The sequence below is a fragment of the Trachypithecus francoisi genome, unplaced genomic scaffold (genome assembly GCF_009764315.1).
Source record: "Trachypithecus francoisi isolate TF-2019V2 unplaced genomic scaffold, Tfra_2.0 Lachesis_group15, whole genome shotgun sequence".
NCBI lineage: Eukaryota > Metazoa > Chordata > Mammalia > Primates > Cercopithecidae > Trachypithecus > Trachypithecus francoisi.
Genome location: NW_022681460.1, coordinates 105,051,382 through 105,065,496, shown reverse-complemented (window position 1 = coordinate 105,065,496; position 14,115 = coordinate 105,051,382). Strand labels below are relative to the sequence as shown.

At 41.8% G+C, this 14,115-nt stretch overlaps 1 protein-coding gene across 1 annotated transcript in view; it reads right to left on the bottom strand.

Annotated features, from left to right (window-relative positions):
- Positions 1-10,704, bottom strand: part of LOC117097668 (glutamate receptor ionotropic, NMDA 2A) — a 178,342-nt gene extending 167,638 nt beyond the window's left edge. Inside the window, exon 1 of the mRNA XM_033235778.1 lies at positions 10,118-10,704. Coding sequence (XP_033091669.1) covers positions 10,118-10,653 — 536 coding nt within the window. The 5' untranslated portion in view covers positions 10,654-10,704. The remainder of the gene's footprint in view (positions 1-10,117) is intronic.
- Between the last annotated feature and the right edge of the window lie 3,411 nt (positions 10,705-14,115).

Sequence of the window (14,115 nt, the reverse complement as noted above, 5' to 3'; positions counted from 1 at the left end):
TTCTTAAAACTCAAAGGGCTCACTGCTGGAATGATTTGCCAGGCAATTCATCGTGTAATCAATTTTACTTTTCGCTGGGTGCGGTGGCTCACTCCTGTAATCCCAGCACGCTGGGAGGCTGAGGCGGGCGGATCACCTGAGGTCAGGAGATTAGGACCTGGCCAACATGGTGAAACTCCGTCTCTACAAAAATACAAAAATTAGCCAGGTGTGGTGGTGGGTGGCTGTAATCCCAGCTACTCGGGAGGATGAGGTGGGAGAATCACTTGAACCCGGGAGGCAGAGATTGCAGTGAGCCAAGATAGCAGCATTGCACTCCAGCCTGGGTGACAGAGTGAGACTCCATCTAAAAAAAAAAAAAAAAAAAAAAATATATATATATATATATATATACTTTCTCAATGTACTGATTAAATAAAACTGCTGGTATGATTAACTCTGCAAGGATGCACCAAACCCAGATATATTCGCCATAGCCATAGATGACACACTTTTGGAAGGCTTACAGGACCTGCTATGATATCTATCATGGAGCAAACACTGTGCAGATGCCCATCAGGCATCAAAACAAAATCAACATTGGGAACAGAGTTTCCATGTGGGAAGAGCACCTGGAATTTACAGCCTAACTCTTTCTCTCCAACATTCTCCTTCCCTTTGGAGGATTATTTACCAATTAATGTTAAAGTTCCTCATGGTTTAAACCCAGGCCCTCCTGAGTCATCATTCTCCCCTGCAAGACCTTGCCCAGTCATAGGGCTTTGACTGCCATCAATAAGCTCAAATCCTGTGTATTGCATTTTCGGTCTGTACTCACTCTTCTGATTGCCCACTTGAGATTTCCACTTGAATATCTCAAAAGTATGTCTAATTTAACATGTCTAAAATTGGATGTCCCTGACTCTGTTCCCCAACATTTCTTTCCTCATTTCTTCTGTTTAGTAAAAGACACAACCATCTACTTGGCTATACAAGAGAAAAATTATTATTATAGCTCTTTTAATATCTCATATTCGTCTGTCAAGTCTTGTCAATTTTATATCCCAAATATGCATTAAGCCTTCCCATTTCTCTCTGAATCCACAGCTATTACTGTAATCCAAGTCACCACTTCCTCTTTCCTAGACCTATGCCATGGTCTCCCAACCAGCCTAGGTTTCTACACATTAAAGCCTCCCAGCCCCAACATACACTCTGTCAGAAGGCACCAGAGAAATAGGGATGGGGCTTTAATTTGCTTTGTTTTTTCACAAAAGAGAGTTGCAGCAAATAATTAGCACATGTCACCAAATTACCAAATTTCAAAATGAAAACTTCTCTAGTATTCAACTCTGGAGGAAATAGATCAATGTGTCTTTTTGTTGGTTCCAAAATCCTAAGACTTACATCTGGCCTAAGGCAAATTTGAACAATATTTGTGCTTTATGTGTGACCCCAAAGCAACCCAAACCACCTTTCCCTCAAGGTAAAGGCACGGCCAACTTCTGGTCCTCCCAAGCTGCCAGCATCAGGTTTCCACCATTTGTCGAGCTATTCATCGGATGCCAACTGGAAATGATTGACTTGCATTGCAGGACTGGCATACGGTTCTTTTGACTTCCAGCCATAAAAGGGAGGGCTGTGTTCCAGGCGAGATGCCACAAACAGAGATGATGCTGAAGAGAGGCTGCTGACTTAGCGCTCAGGCTGAACCCCCAGCAAGCTCAGCCCACTCTCATGGGTCCATCAGGACCAGATCAAGCTGTGCCTCTAGTCCAGGGAAGGAGGAGAATTAACACCTGTAGAGTGCCAACTATATCCTAGATGCTTAACTAAGTATAAGACCTATATTTTGTGTCATCATCCTCCCTATTCTTGGATTTTTCTCTATTTACAATCAAGGAAATGGAGGCTCAAAGAAGTTAAGGAACTGTCCCAGAATAACCCAGATAATAAGAGGGTTTGAACACAGCACTGTCTAAATCCACATTCCACAAAGTCACATAGCCTTGAGAAATGTGCTTTGTGTTCCTCTGGATTCTCTCAACTCATATCTCCTGTTGATTTACTTTGAACTCGGCTGTTTTTCACAATTCTGAGTTCAGAGTCCCAATCAGATGCACAGCAAAGGCCCATAGGACAGCTCGGCCTCTGAGGTGCCTGATCTCACTGCAAGAAGTGTTTGTTGAGCATATGGTGATCCCACAGATAAATATTTGCAAAGAGTTAATCACATTCACCTAGGGAAGTTTTAACTCTGGTCAAGCTCAGAGAATTAACTGAGCAGGCACTTTTATTGGCATTACAAAAAACCAACAGTGATCATTCTAATTATTAAATAAAAATACGTCGACCAGGTTTAGCACAGTCTCTTAATGGGTCATTAAACCAAGAATTTTTTCCTATGTTATTTTAGAAATGAAGATTTAGGCCGGGCGCGGTGGCTCAAGCCTGTAATCCCAGCACTTTGGGAGGCCGAGACGGGCGGATCACGAGGTCAGGAGATCAAGACCATCCTGGCTAACACAGTGAAACCCCGTCTCTACTAAAAAAATACAAAAAAACTAGCCGGGCGAGATGGCGGGCGCCTGTAGTCCCAGCTACTCGGGAGGCTGAGGCAGGAGAATGGCGTGAACCCGGGAGGCGGAGCTTGCAGTGAGCAGAGATCCGGCCACTGCACTCCAGCCTGGGCGGCAGAGCAAGACTCCGTCTCAAAAAAAAAAAAAAAAAAAAAAAAAAAAAAAAAAGAAATGAAGATTTAAAGTAGTATCAATATAACTTAGACATGAATAAAACGCTTTCTCACGTATATATCTTCCTTCTATTTCCCTTCCTGTGGGGGTAATAATTTATAATGCTGTTGGTTTTTAAAGCCGAAGCCTGACTTCATAAATCAGGAAGTCAATTCAAAACACATAAATGGTCAAGCCAGGTGTTATCAATGGAGGCCAAATAACTTCCCTTTAATACTAATTCATAATTCTCCTGGGATAAGACTTTTTTTGCTCCCTCATTTGTGCTATAGATCTACTCGAGCTCTGCTACTTGATTTCCAATGCAGTGACTTATCCATCTCCTACTTCCCTAACTTAAATGGGAACCACAGAACATACAGTTGTAATTCAGTAATTAAAAACGAGAAATGAAATGCACTTCCATTGCTTGCTTTCCTAGCTTATGCAGAGCTTGCAGCGTAACAAGTATAAAGTTATAATAATAATGATGATGATGACCACAATAAGAAAAAGAAAATTATAATAATGACCTGTTATTTGTAAAATGCCTACTCCATGCCTGGCACTATGCTAAATGTATATACTTTAAGATGCTACAATAAGAAGAGATGTCTATCTTACTTTAGGAAAACTCCTGGGTTCAGAGTTGTTAATAACTTATACCTGGTAAATATGTGGTAAATTCATAGTCAAGTCTGTCATACTACCTAGCCCGTGAACTTTTCTTGATGTCACACTGCCTTCTTCCCAATGGCCATATTTCTCCCATGGTAATCCTTTGATAAGAGGGTTTTGGTCTGAAAAACATCCACCCTCTCCCTTCTATGATCTCCTCTTCAATAAGTATAAAATGTGTCCCCTCCTTTGTGGAAGAAGAAACACATATACACATGCAGAGAGAAAGACACACACATACACCAAAAATGCTTGTAAACATGTGCACACGTGTGTATATACATACACATGCACATATATGTGTGCAAAAACACTTGTAGACATACACAAACACAGCACTCACAGCACAAACTTAAAGCTTTGCATTTCATAAAACCACAGGCTAAAATGTGATATGAATTTCACCTGGGTCTTCATGCTTGAACCAAGCCCCAAATAGGCATTAATGACTAGAGCTTTAAGCACCAGAGGAAATAAATAAAAGCCACCAAAAAGAAGCTTGGAAAATAATCACAGAGCATTGAGTCATTCAGATCCTACTCCTCTTATTAGGTGCTATGCTTTAGCATAAGGACATTTTTCTTTCTTACCTCGAACTTGGGAGGCTGGGCCTCTACTATGGAATATTCCACTGGCCCCTAAACCTCAGAGCAAACAATAGACGAATGACAGCCCTGCCCTGCCTGATAATCACATGATGATCTTTTTGTGTCTCCAACTACAAATAATTGGTGCCTAGCATATAGAAGACATCAAATACATTTTTGAATGAACGAATGGAAATATCATGGGTTGTGGCATGAAGAGACACTTGCTTCACTCATAACTTTATTTATTTATTTATTTTTTTGAGAGACTGAGTCTTGCTCTGTCACCCAGGCTGGAATGCAGTGACGTGATCTCGGCTCACTGCAACCTCCACCTCCCAGGTTCAAGCGATTCTTCTACCTCAGCTTCCCAAGTAGCTGGGACTACAGGTGTGCACCACGTTCAGATAATGTTTGTATTTTTTTTTTAGTAGAGACAGGGTTTCATACCATGTGTTGGCCAGACTGGTCTCCAACTCCTGACCTCAAGTGATCTGCCTGCCTCAGCCTCCCAAAGTGCTGGGATTACAGGTGTGAGCTACCATGCCTGGCCTAATAACTTTAGATCTACAAGTTTCATCCACAGTAGTAACCATTTACAGACTGCTTTTGCATGCACCATAGACTGGTCTGAGATGCAAATGCTTTTCTTATCCCCATATTACACCTGAGGGAGCAGACGTGGAGGAGTTCAGTGACTCACCCAAAGTCCTAAGTCTAAAAAAGTACAGATCAGGTTCGAACCCACGCAGCCTGGCCCCAGTGCTCATGCTCTTAACCGTGATGCCACACTGCCTCCCAGGGAGCCCTGGCCACTCATGAACTGGACAGATTCTTGTGATGGAACTGGACACAACAGCTGGGATTCCACCAGCCAAACAGGTCATGGTTTACCTTCACAATTTTGGGAGTTACCTGTGACATGCTCTGTGCTTGGTGAAGGAACAGATGTTTAATAACTTTGCAGTAGCAAGGAGGAGGTTATATAACATGGCTGAGCTATTTTTGAACTTTGGAAAATGCTGACTGCTCTTTTCAAAGTGTCTTCTGTAAAATCAGGAATATTAAACATGAAGAAAATGTCCCCCTTTCCTGTACTTTTTTTTTTTTTCCTGAAACTCTATGTACAGAAACAGGTTGGTGGTAAGGTCGTGAACATACCTTCCCTTGCAAGCAGCCCCTGGTACCACGCTCAGCCCATGAGCAATAAATCAATGTTTCAATATCCTAACTGCACCAGCTCTTTGCATGAGATTATAAATAAAGTCCATGACGACCACCAAGTGGCATGTCTAGCTGGCCCCATGACTTTGTTCTCAACCAGTCAAAGCTGGATCCCAGATCCCCTCAGTAAGTCACCACAAAAACATGAGGTATGACCTCATCTGAACTTCTTCTGGAGCTATTTGCAACCTCCCTACTACGTAGGAGGAATAGTGAGAGCTATTTGTTTACCAGATGCTTTGCAGAGTAAGACCTTAATCCAGCTGCAAATGTAACTTTTAAGCTTGAAGTGAAGAACTCCTAACTCGAGAGTCCTGGGCTTCTACTGAACAAGCTAATAGATCTGACTCAGGCTACAGATAGGTCTGTTCTCTGCTTTCAGCTATCCAGACTGAAAAATATCTTACTATAAAAAAACCTGGCCAGGCGTGGTGGCTCAAGCCTGTAATCCCAGCACTTTGGGAGGCCGAGACGGGCGGATCACGAGGTCAGGAGATCGAGACCATCCTGGCTAACGTGGTGAAACCCCGTCTCTACTAAAAAAAAAAAAAATACAAAAAACTAGCCGGGCGAGGTGGCAGATGCCTGTAGTCCCAACTACTCGGGAGGCTGAGGCAGGAGAATGGCGTAAACCCAGGAGGCGGAGCTTGCAGTAAGCTGAGATCCGGCCACTGCACTCCAGCCTGGGCGACAGAGCGAGACTCCGTCTCAAAAAAAAAAAAAAAAAAAAAAACCTAAATGTCCATCAAAGAGGAATTATTAAAGATGAAACATTTATACAACAATATCATCAATAAAATAAATGCAATTAATTATCTTCATAGAAGGATTTTGAAAACATAAGGTTGAGGTAAAGGAAGTTCTAATACATTAGACACCATCTGTGTACATTAGACAGAAGTATGCATTGGGAATGTGGTTACACATATATGTGCATTGAAAGTACGAAAACATGATGATGAATTTGGTTTACATCCAAATCCATGTACATGTTTTCCCTTCTATGGAGAGAGGAGGAGAAAACTGGGACAGGGAAACACATAATCAGAACTTCTACATTATCATTAGTGTTTTATTTCTTTTAAAATGTTGAAACAAACATTAACCTTTGGCATCCTTAACTTTGTTCTCTATGATGAATATTGAGTTGGGTATTTTATCAGATTCTGTAGTTTTCTGTACTATTCTTTTTTCAATATTAAAAAAAGAATTCTTATTACCAAGTCTGTCTTTAGACAAATTTAGACAAATTGATCAGACTGTATTATGTTTGAGGAGAGAAATTATATCTTAATTCATCTATGTATCCCAGGGGTTAGCGCAGAGTCTGTTGGTTGGAAGCAATGATAGATAGTGAATAGAAGAATATAGTGCCTTGGCCGGGCGCAGTGGCTCATGCCTGTAATTCCAGCACTTTGGGAGGCCAAGGCGGGTGGATCACCTCAGGTCACAAGTTTGAGACCAGCCTGGCCAACATGGTGAAACGTCGTCTCTACTAAAAATACAAAAATTAGCCAGATGTGGTTGTGTGCACTTGTAGTCCCAGCTACTTAGGAGGCGGGGTGGGAGAATTGCTTAATCCAGGAGGAGGTTGTAGTGAGCCGAGATCACGCCACTGCACTCCATTCTGGGAGACAGAGTGAGACTCTGTCTCAAAAACAAAACAAAAACAAACAAATATATACACACACACACACACACACACACACACACACACACATATCCCTTAATCCTTTTTTTTTAAATGCCTTCTTTGGGCTTTCTCCAGCTCCCTGTCAAGGGCAGCCTGGCAGGTTTCCACTGTTCCCTGGGGTGGGCAACAGGGACTGCAGGAGAGTGTGGGAAGGAGAGACTGCTTATGCATTATCCAAACTTACACACTGGGTGGACACCACCAGCCTGCATGGACGGAGAGATGTTTCATTAAACACCAAGCAGTGGATGGCAACTTACCACACTTGATGCATTGCTTCTCTGGGGCGGAAATACCATTTACAAAATTGCTGCATTTAAAGGCATAACTTCGGGAAATAGCGCAACAGCATTTCACAGCAGCAGAAAATTCTATTCTTTTAAAAAAAGAATAGAATCCAGGGTAGTCACTGGAAAGGGATCTAAATGTCTTGCCAATTATCCTTCTAGAATTCCTTTTCCTGTATATATTATATTTCAATTGCCATAAAATTGAGTTATGTTTCCACCAAAATTATACATTTCTGAATATTCCAGCTGTAGGGCACATCTTATTATGGGAGTGAGAATTCATTAGCCTCGCTTATGTCTTTGGGCTGGCAGCAATCCTACCTCTGTAAGAGACTCCCATGTCTCACGCTGATTTATCTGAGTTCCTTCCTGATATCTGGACAATTATTTTAAATGCTGAAAGTGGTAGTGTAGAAACAGGATTACTAAAGAGAGTAAAAGGACAGAGGATGGAGAAATGTCAAAGGAGTGTGATTTCTCAATTCAAGGTTCATTTTTCAGATTTATGTTCATTGTAAAGAAGTATATTCTGTCTACTTCAACACACACACCCCTCCAGCCACAGTTCAGAGATAGCCTCTGAACTGTAGCAGATTCAAAGTCCTAAAACCTTCCAGAAACATTTCAGAGTGACATAGTACCCTGCTGGCAATAAACCAACATAGTTTGTTGACTGTAATTCCTTTTTTTAATTATTTTTTTTTGAGATGGAGTCTCATTCTGTCACCCAGGCTGAAGTGCAGTGGCACGATCTCAGCTCACTGTAACCTCTGCCTCTCCCTTTTGGGTTCAAGTGATTCTCCTGCCTCAGCCTCCTGAGTAGCTGGGATCACAGGCATGCTCCACCAACATCTGGCTAACATTTGTATTTTTAGTATAGACAGGGTTTCACCATGTTGGCCAGGCTGGTCTTGAACTCCTGGCCTCCAGTGATCTATCCACCTTGGCTTCCCAAAGTGCTAGGATTACAGGCATGAGCTACCACACCTAGCCTGCTGACTACAATTTCTGATGACCAAAAACTTCACTGATCACTCTGGAAGTTATTTAATATTACTAGGTGGTAAATACTGTGCTAAACAGTACTTTTCACGCAGCACCTCAATGAATACGACAATCTCTAGAACATTGGCTCTCAAAGCACAGTCCCTAGACCACAAACATCAGCATCACCCCAAAACTTGAAAGAAATTGCAAATTATTGGGGCTCACCCCACATTTTCTATTACATTAGAAACTCTGAGATTGAGGTCCAGTAATTTGTGTCTTAACAAGTCCTCCCAGAGATTCTGATGCCTGCTGAGGCCTGAGAACAGCTACCCAGATATTAGATGCTATTATCATCACTTTGCAATAAACACCCGAGGCCCAGAAAAGTAAAATGATTGTGCAAGTGATATAGAAAGTGGATGAGACAAGCTTTGAACCCAGACAAGTCTAACTCCAGAGTTGAGGCCCTTAATCAGAGTTCTACACTGCTCATTATCTAAGGAATAAAGCATGAATTAAATCCGTGAACATCACGCAGAACCATGCAAAATGGGGATAGGAGGGATCATTCTAAATCTCAACAGCTTAACCATAATGATGGGCCACAAGGAACAATGACACTTCTCAGAAACCTAAAATTTAACTTAAATGTTCGCCAAGATGGGAGTAAATAAATTATGATACATTCATATAATGGAATAGAATGCAGTTCTGCGAGTAATGTTTGCCAAGATTTCCAATGACCTACAAAAACACTTAGAATATAAGAAGGGAAAAAAATCAAATGCAAAATCAAACAGAGACCAGGAGCACTAGTGTGGGAAGTTTCCCCAAAGCATAACATGTTGGTGAGGACGTGGGAAACTGGGTGGTTTCACAAACTGTTGGTGTGACTATAAATTGGTGTTGTTACTTTGCAGGACAATTTGGCAATAGATGCTTCCATTTAAAAATGCACATGAATTAGGACCCAAAAATCCTGTATCTTAGAATCAACCCTAGAAAAAAACTTGCACATGTGCATAGACATGTATAAAGATGATCACTGTTGTTTAGCTTCTAATAGGAAAATAATCTGACAAAATCCCTAAATTAAATGTTTATAACACAAATGATGAATTCTTGAGGTGATGAAAACCCCATTTACCCTCATGTGATTATCAAACATTGTATGCCTCTACCAAAATACTTCACTTATCCTATAAATAAACACATTTTTGTATTGGGGGTTGGGGCGGGAAGTGGGGATGACTAATAGGGTAAAAAAAAAAAATAGAAAGAATGAATAAGACCTACTATATGATAGCATAATTGGGTGAGTATAGTCAATAATAAATTACTTGTATATTTTAACGTAACTTAAAGAATATAATTGAATTGTTTGTAACTGAAAGGATAAATGCTTAGGGGATGGACACCCCATTCTCCATGATGTGCTTATTTCACATTGCACGCCTGTGGCAAAACATCTCATGTACCCTATAAATATATACACCTACTATGTACCCACAAAATTTTTTTTAATAAAAGAAAAATAACTCCTAAATTTCTATCATTATGCAGATTGGATAACTAAATCATGACACCATGATACCATATTGAAGAATGTGATGTGGGCTCTGAAGTTAGACTTGTCTGGGTTCAAATGTTTGAGTTACAAAAATTACAGATACACTTGAGATATACCTATAGACAGATCGATCGATCCCAGATGTAGGTTTCCAAGATATATTGTTGAGTAGAAAAAGAAGGTAAGTTGTAGGAAACAAAGTTTGATGTGACTTATCTTACAAAGGAGATGAGAGAAAGAGAGGAGAGCAAAATAAAAATCCCATAAGTAAACACACAACGTCGTACATTTTCAGTGCATATTTCCAGCACTGAGTATGTAAGCTAGCAAACAAACTCTCATCCCTCTTTGGGAGACAACAAGCCCTTTCTTACGGGTGCAAGGTGTGCATCGGGATCTCTGGCCTCTCCATCTGCCCGTAGCAGCTGGTCTTGGCCTCAGGGATGTAGGAGAACTTCTCCAGCATAGAAGACGCAGCAGTGGTTAGGATGCCAATGCCGTCCCTCACTCTCGCCTCCAGGGTGTAGTCCCAGTCATCGTAGGAGACGGAAATGAGTCCCGATGGAAACTCTTTGGGGATGAGCTCCGTGTTCCCAGAAACCAAGCTGGGGACAATCCAGAAGAAATCATACCCGGTGAGGCCAAGGGAGCGGGCCTCACTCAGAATGAGGACAGCCTCGTCTTTGGAACAGTAGAGCAAGATGACAGAAGAGTGGATCTTCTTCAACTGGACTTGTGTCTTCGCATCCTCAAAGGAAGTGTCCAGTGTGATCACATTCTGCATGTCCCAGCCCACAAAGCTGTTGTCCACCGTGGTCTTGACGAAGCTGATGAAGTCCCTGTAGCCAGGGAAGATGGTGGTCACCAGGGAGAAGACATGCCAGTCATAATCCTGCATGATCTTCAGCATGACCGTGGCTTGCTGCTGGATGGATGCTCCAAACTGGAAGAAGGTAGACGTCGGATCCTGTCAGTGAAAAGAAAGTAAAACAGAGGATAAGGCAGGAGGCGGTTTATATAGAGGCACAAAACTGCATCCTAGAAGTAAGGAAAGTAAATCACACATCAATCATTTGCAGACATTCCTGAGCATCTACTATATGCCAGACTCCAGAACAGATCCTGCAAATACAGAGGAGAGAAGCCCCTGAACTCAGGAGCTCACAGCCAGGTCCCGGAAGGATGTCTGTTATTATTGCTTGTTTATCAGCTATTCTTCTCATTTTCCTCTAGTTCATCCTGCCCCCTCCTCCTTTGAGTCTATATGGTTCTAACAGAACAAACTCTATCTGACCCCCACCCCGGCTCATGACTGGAAAAATCAAGCCACAGATACAAAACAGCATCAGCAAAGACAGACTGTTTTCTAAAGATATATTTGGAGCCCCTAGAGTCTGCGAAGTCTGAAGTCATTTCTCCCGGATCCCTTTGTTATAGAAACCAGTAAGTTTCTATGTTCATGTAAGCAGTTTGAGTAGGGTTTCTGTCACTTGAACGTACGGCTCCCACATAATAGAGTATCATAAATACCATGTGGACCTTTTCAATCAATAAATATTCATCAGACATCTTATTAAGCATTCTTAATAAGAATTAAGTGGAAGACAACTTCCATGAACTAAGGGCTAAAAGATGCATATGAAGTGCTGAAGGAGCATCCACATGAGGAAGAGGAGAAGTGCATGGATGTTACAGTCACAGGAATCCCGAGGATGCACTGCAACTATTTCAGAAGCTGTAGATGAATATATCATGGTGCCCAAAGGAGGCGTACGATATGATGTTGAAGAGCTTGGCAGAAACCCCAGCACACAGGGCCTGAGGAGCTATGTCCAGAGAGTTAGACTCTATTCAGAGCATAAGGGAGAGTTGCTGAATGTTCCCACCCTAGAAAGTGGCATTGTAACTTATGTTATGTTAAAGGGCCTGTATTAGCCCTAACATCTCCACCAATCTACGATCATGAGAACAAATTTCCATTTAGAAAAGGCAGGTGATGCATACAGTGGTACAATATACAAACTGCCTTCATACCCCCTAACTCGTCAAATCCCCACAGTGATCCTACAAAGCTGGTATTGTTGGCAGGGAAAATGAGGCTCAAAACAGTCACACAGCAAGTAGGCATCCGTACCTCGGTGCCATGACTCTACGTCCTGCCCCCTTTCTGACACTCAACCACAGCCTTCCTGGGATCACTGAAGATCTGTATGGAACAGATGCTTAAATCACGTTGTTGACTTGTGGACATGGTGCAAAAATACCGACTAAACAGAACAGAAAGTATGCCTTCGTGTTGGAGCAAAACAGGATTTGACAAGTGCTGAGATGCATTTCCTTCAGGTAATTGAAAAAATTATCAAAAGGTCCTCATCATATTACAGCCATGTTTTTATTTTGCATTCTGTATTTACCATGTGTATTGAACACAACCTCAACAGGGTAACTTATGGGGATTCCACTGCAAGAGTGTGTGTGTGTGTGTGTGTGTGTGTGTGTGTGTGTGTGAAGGGTGGATGGTCCATTCATGTTTTTCAGAACAATACTTTGTAGCTGTGCATGTTAATTCTTTCAAGAAGCTTACATCGCTTTCCCTGTGGGTGCTCACTAAAAGTTTTATCAGAACGGGCCAAAAGCTATAGTTCTTCGAAATACTGCTCTTTTCTGAAATGCATGGGTTTGCGGGATAATTTGAGTGAAGCATGGCCTGAAGGCAGAGAAAAGAAACAAGAATAAATGCCTTCTGGGCCCCTTCCAACATTACAGTTCTATGAATTTTACCTAATTAAATCAATTAAAGTGGGTAATAGATTTAAAGACTTTGGATAATTATTGTTTTCCCTACAGTGGCTTTTGCAGAAATCTAATATTCTTGAATTGATTAACCATTTTAAATCACATCTCAACAAGACTGTGAGCTCCTCAAGGGCAGAGATTTTTGTCGTTTTCATCTTTATGTCCCCAGAACCTGGCAGAAGTCTTGGCACAACCATAAATGGATGACAAGGGAATGAATATGTGAATGAAGCCTAAGAGGAATGTCCTTGGTTAAGACCAGAAATGGAAAGAAGGAGAATTCAGTATCTGAGATTGTATTTTGTGTGGATTCTGAATATTGTGACCAAAACAAAATGAAACTTTCAACATCATCACCTACACCTTCTTACCCTGAGGAATTACCCAACCATCCAATACTCACCTATATCTCAATGTGTCATTTGTTGATAAAGAGGAGAATATAGAAGACCTATAAACCTCAGCAGTTGTCCAGAGAACTTCATTAAATGCCAAAATAGGGCAACAATATAAAGAAACCACCAACAGAAGGCAACACGTAAGTAGAGTCTAAAGGCAATTATATTTGTCAACCTCACACACTGTGAGATGCCTCTTGGGATGGGGCGAAAATGTTCTAAATTACCAAAGAAATGTGATAACTCCCATGGAAATGATGCCTCAAAGGAAGCCAGTCACCAGAGCTACCTCCTGACTGCAAAAGGCGGTGGATTGGCATCTTGCACTGAGTACACAAGGAATAAAGAAAGCTCTTAACAGGACACACCCTAAAGGCACCACTGGAACCCAATAAAAAGGGTCTAGGAGACAATTCCTTGGGAAGACTGGTATTGGTGGAGAGGTGAAGGTCAGACATGCCAGATGGTGATGGAATGTGGGATCCTCCAACACCCTTGCTCTATGTACTCTGAGCTAGACATGACCAGGGTATCCATGCAAAGGTTTGTGCACAGAGTAGAGCTGTAAGCACACCCATCTTATCTGGTTCTCCACATGTAGAGGAGGGCATGGCTGCACTGTGAACTTCCTCAGGAGAAAGATAATTATAGGGACAGCAGTTAATCGGCCCAGAGCCAGCTCAGCACAGGCCATCTGTGAAAGAGTATGTGCAAAAACCCTTGCTTTGTGCTGTACCCACTCCCTATCATGCCAAATTTCAGCCCAAGCTGAATCTCTCCCATTACCCACTATGCTGATCCCCATTCGCAGCCTCTCCCCGGAATGGAGAATACTAGAACCTCTGGGGTTGGACTATCCAGCTCCAATCCTCATTATGTGGCTTTGGGTTGGGGGGAAAAAACCACTCAGCCTTTCTAAGTCTCAGTTTTCTCAACTATAAAATGGGTGTGGCTATGGTAATAATGATCATACTAAAACATGCTAGAAATACTTACTCTATGACAGTCACATTGCTCCTTACTTTCTAGGTACTATCTCATTTAAAGCCACCCCAACCATCTTACTAAGTTGGCACTAGTAGCATGCCCATTTTACAAATGAAGAAAAGACCCAGAAATAGGCTGATTTTTCAGGTAGAAAATCATACAGGTAGAAATCAGGTTTGCCTGCCCTCAGG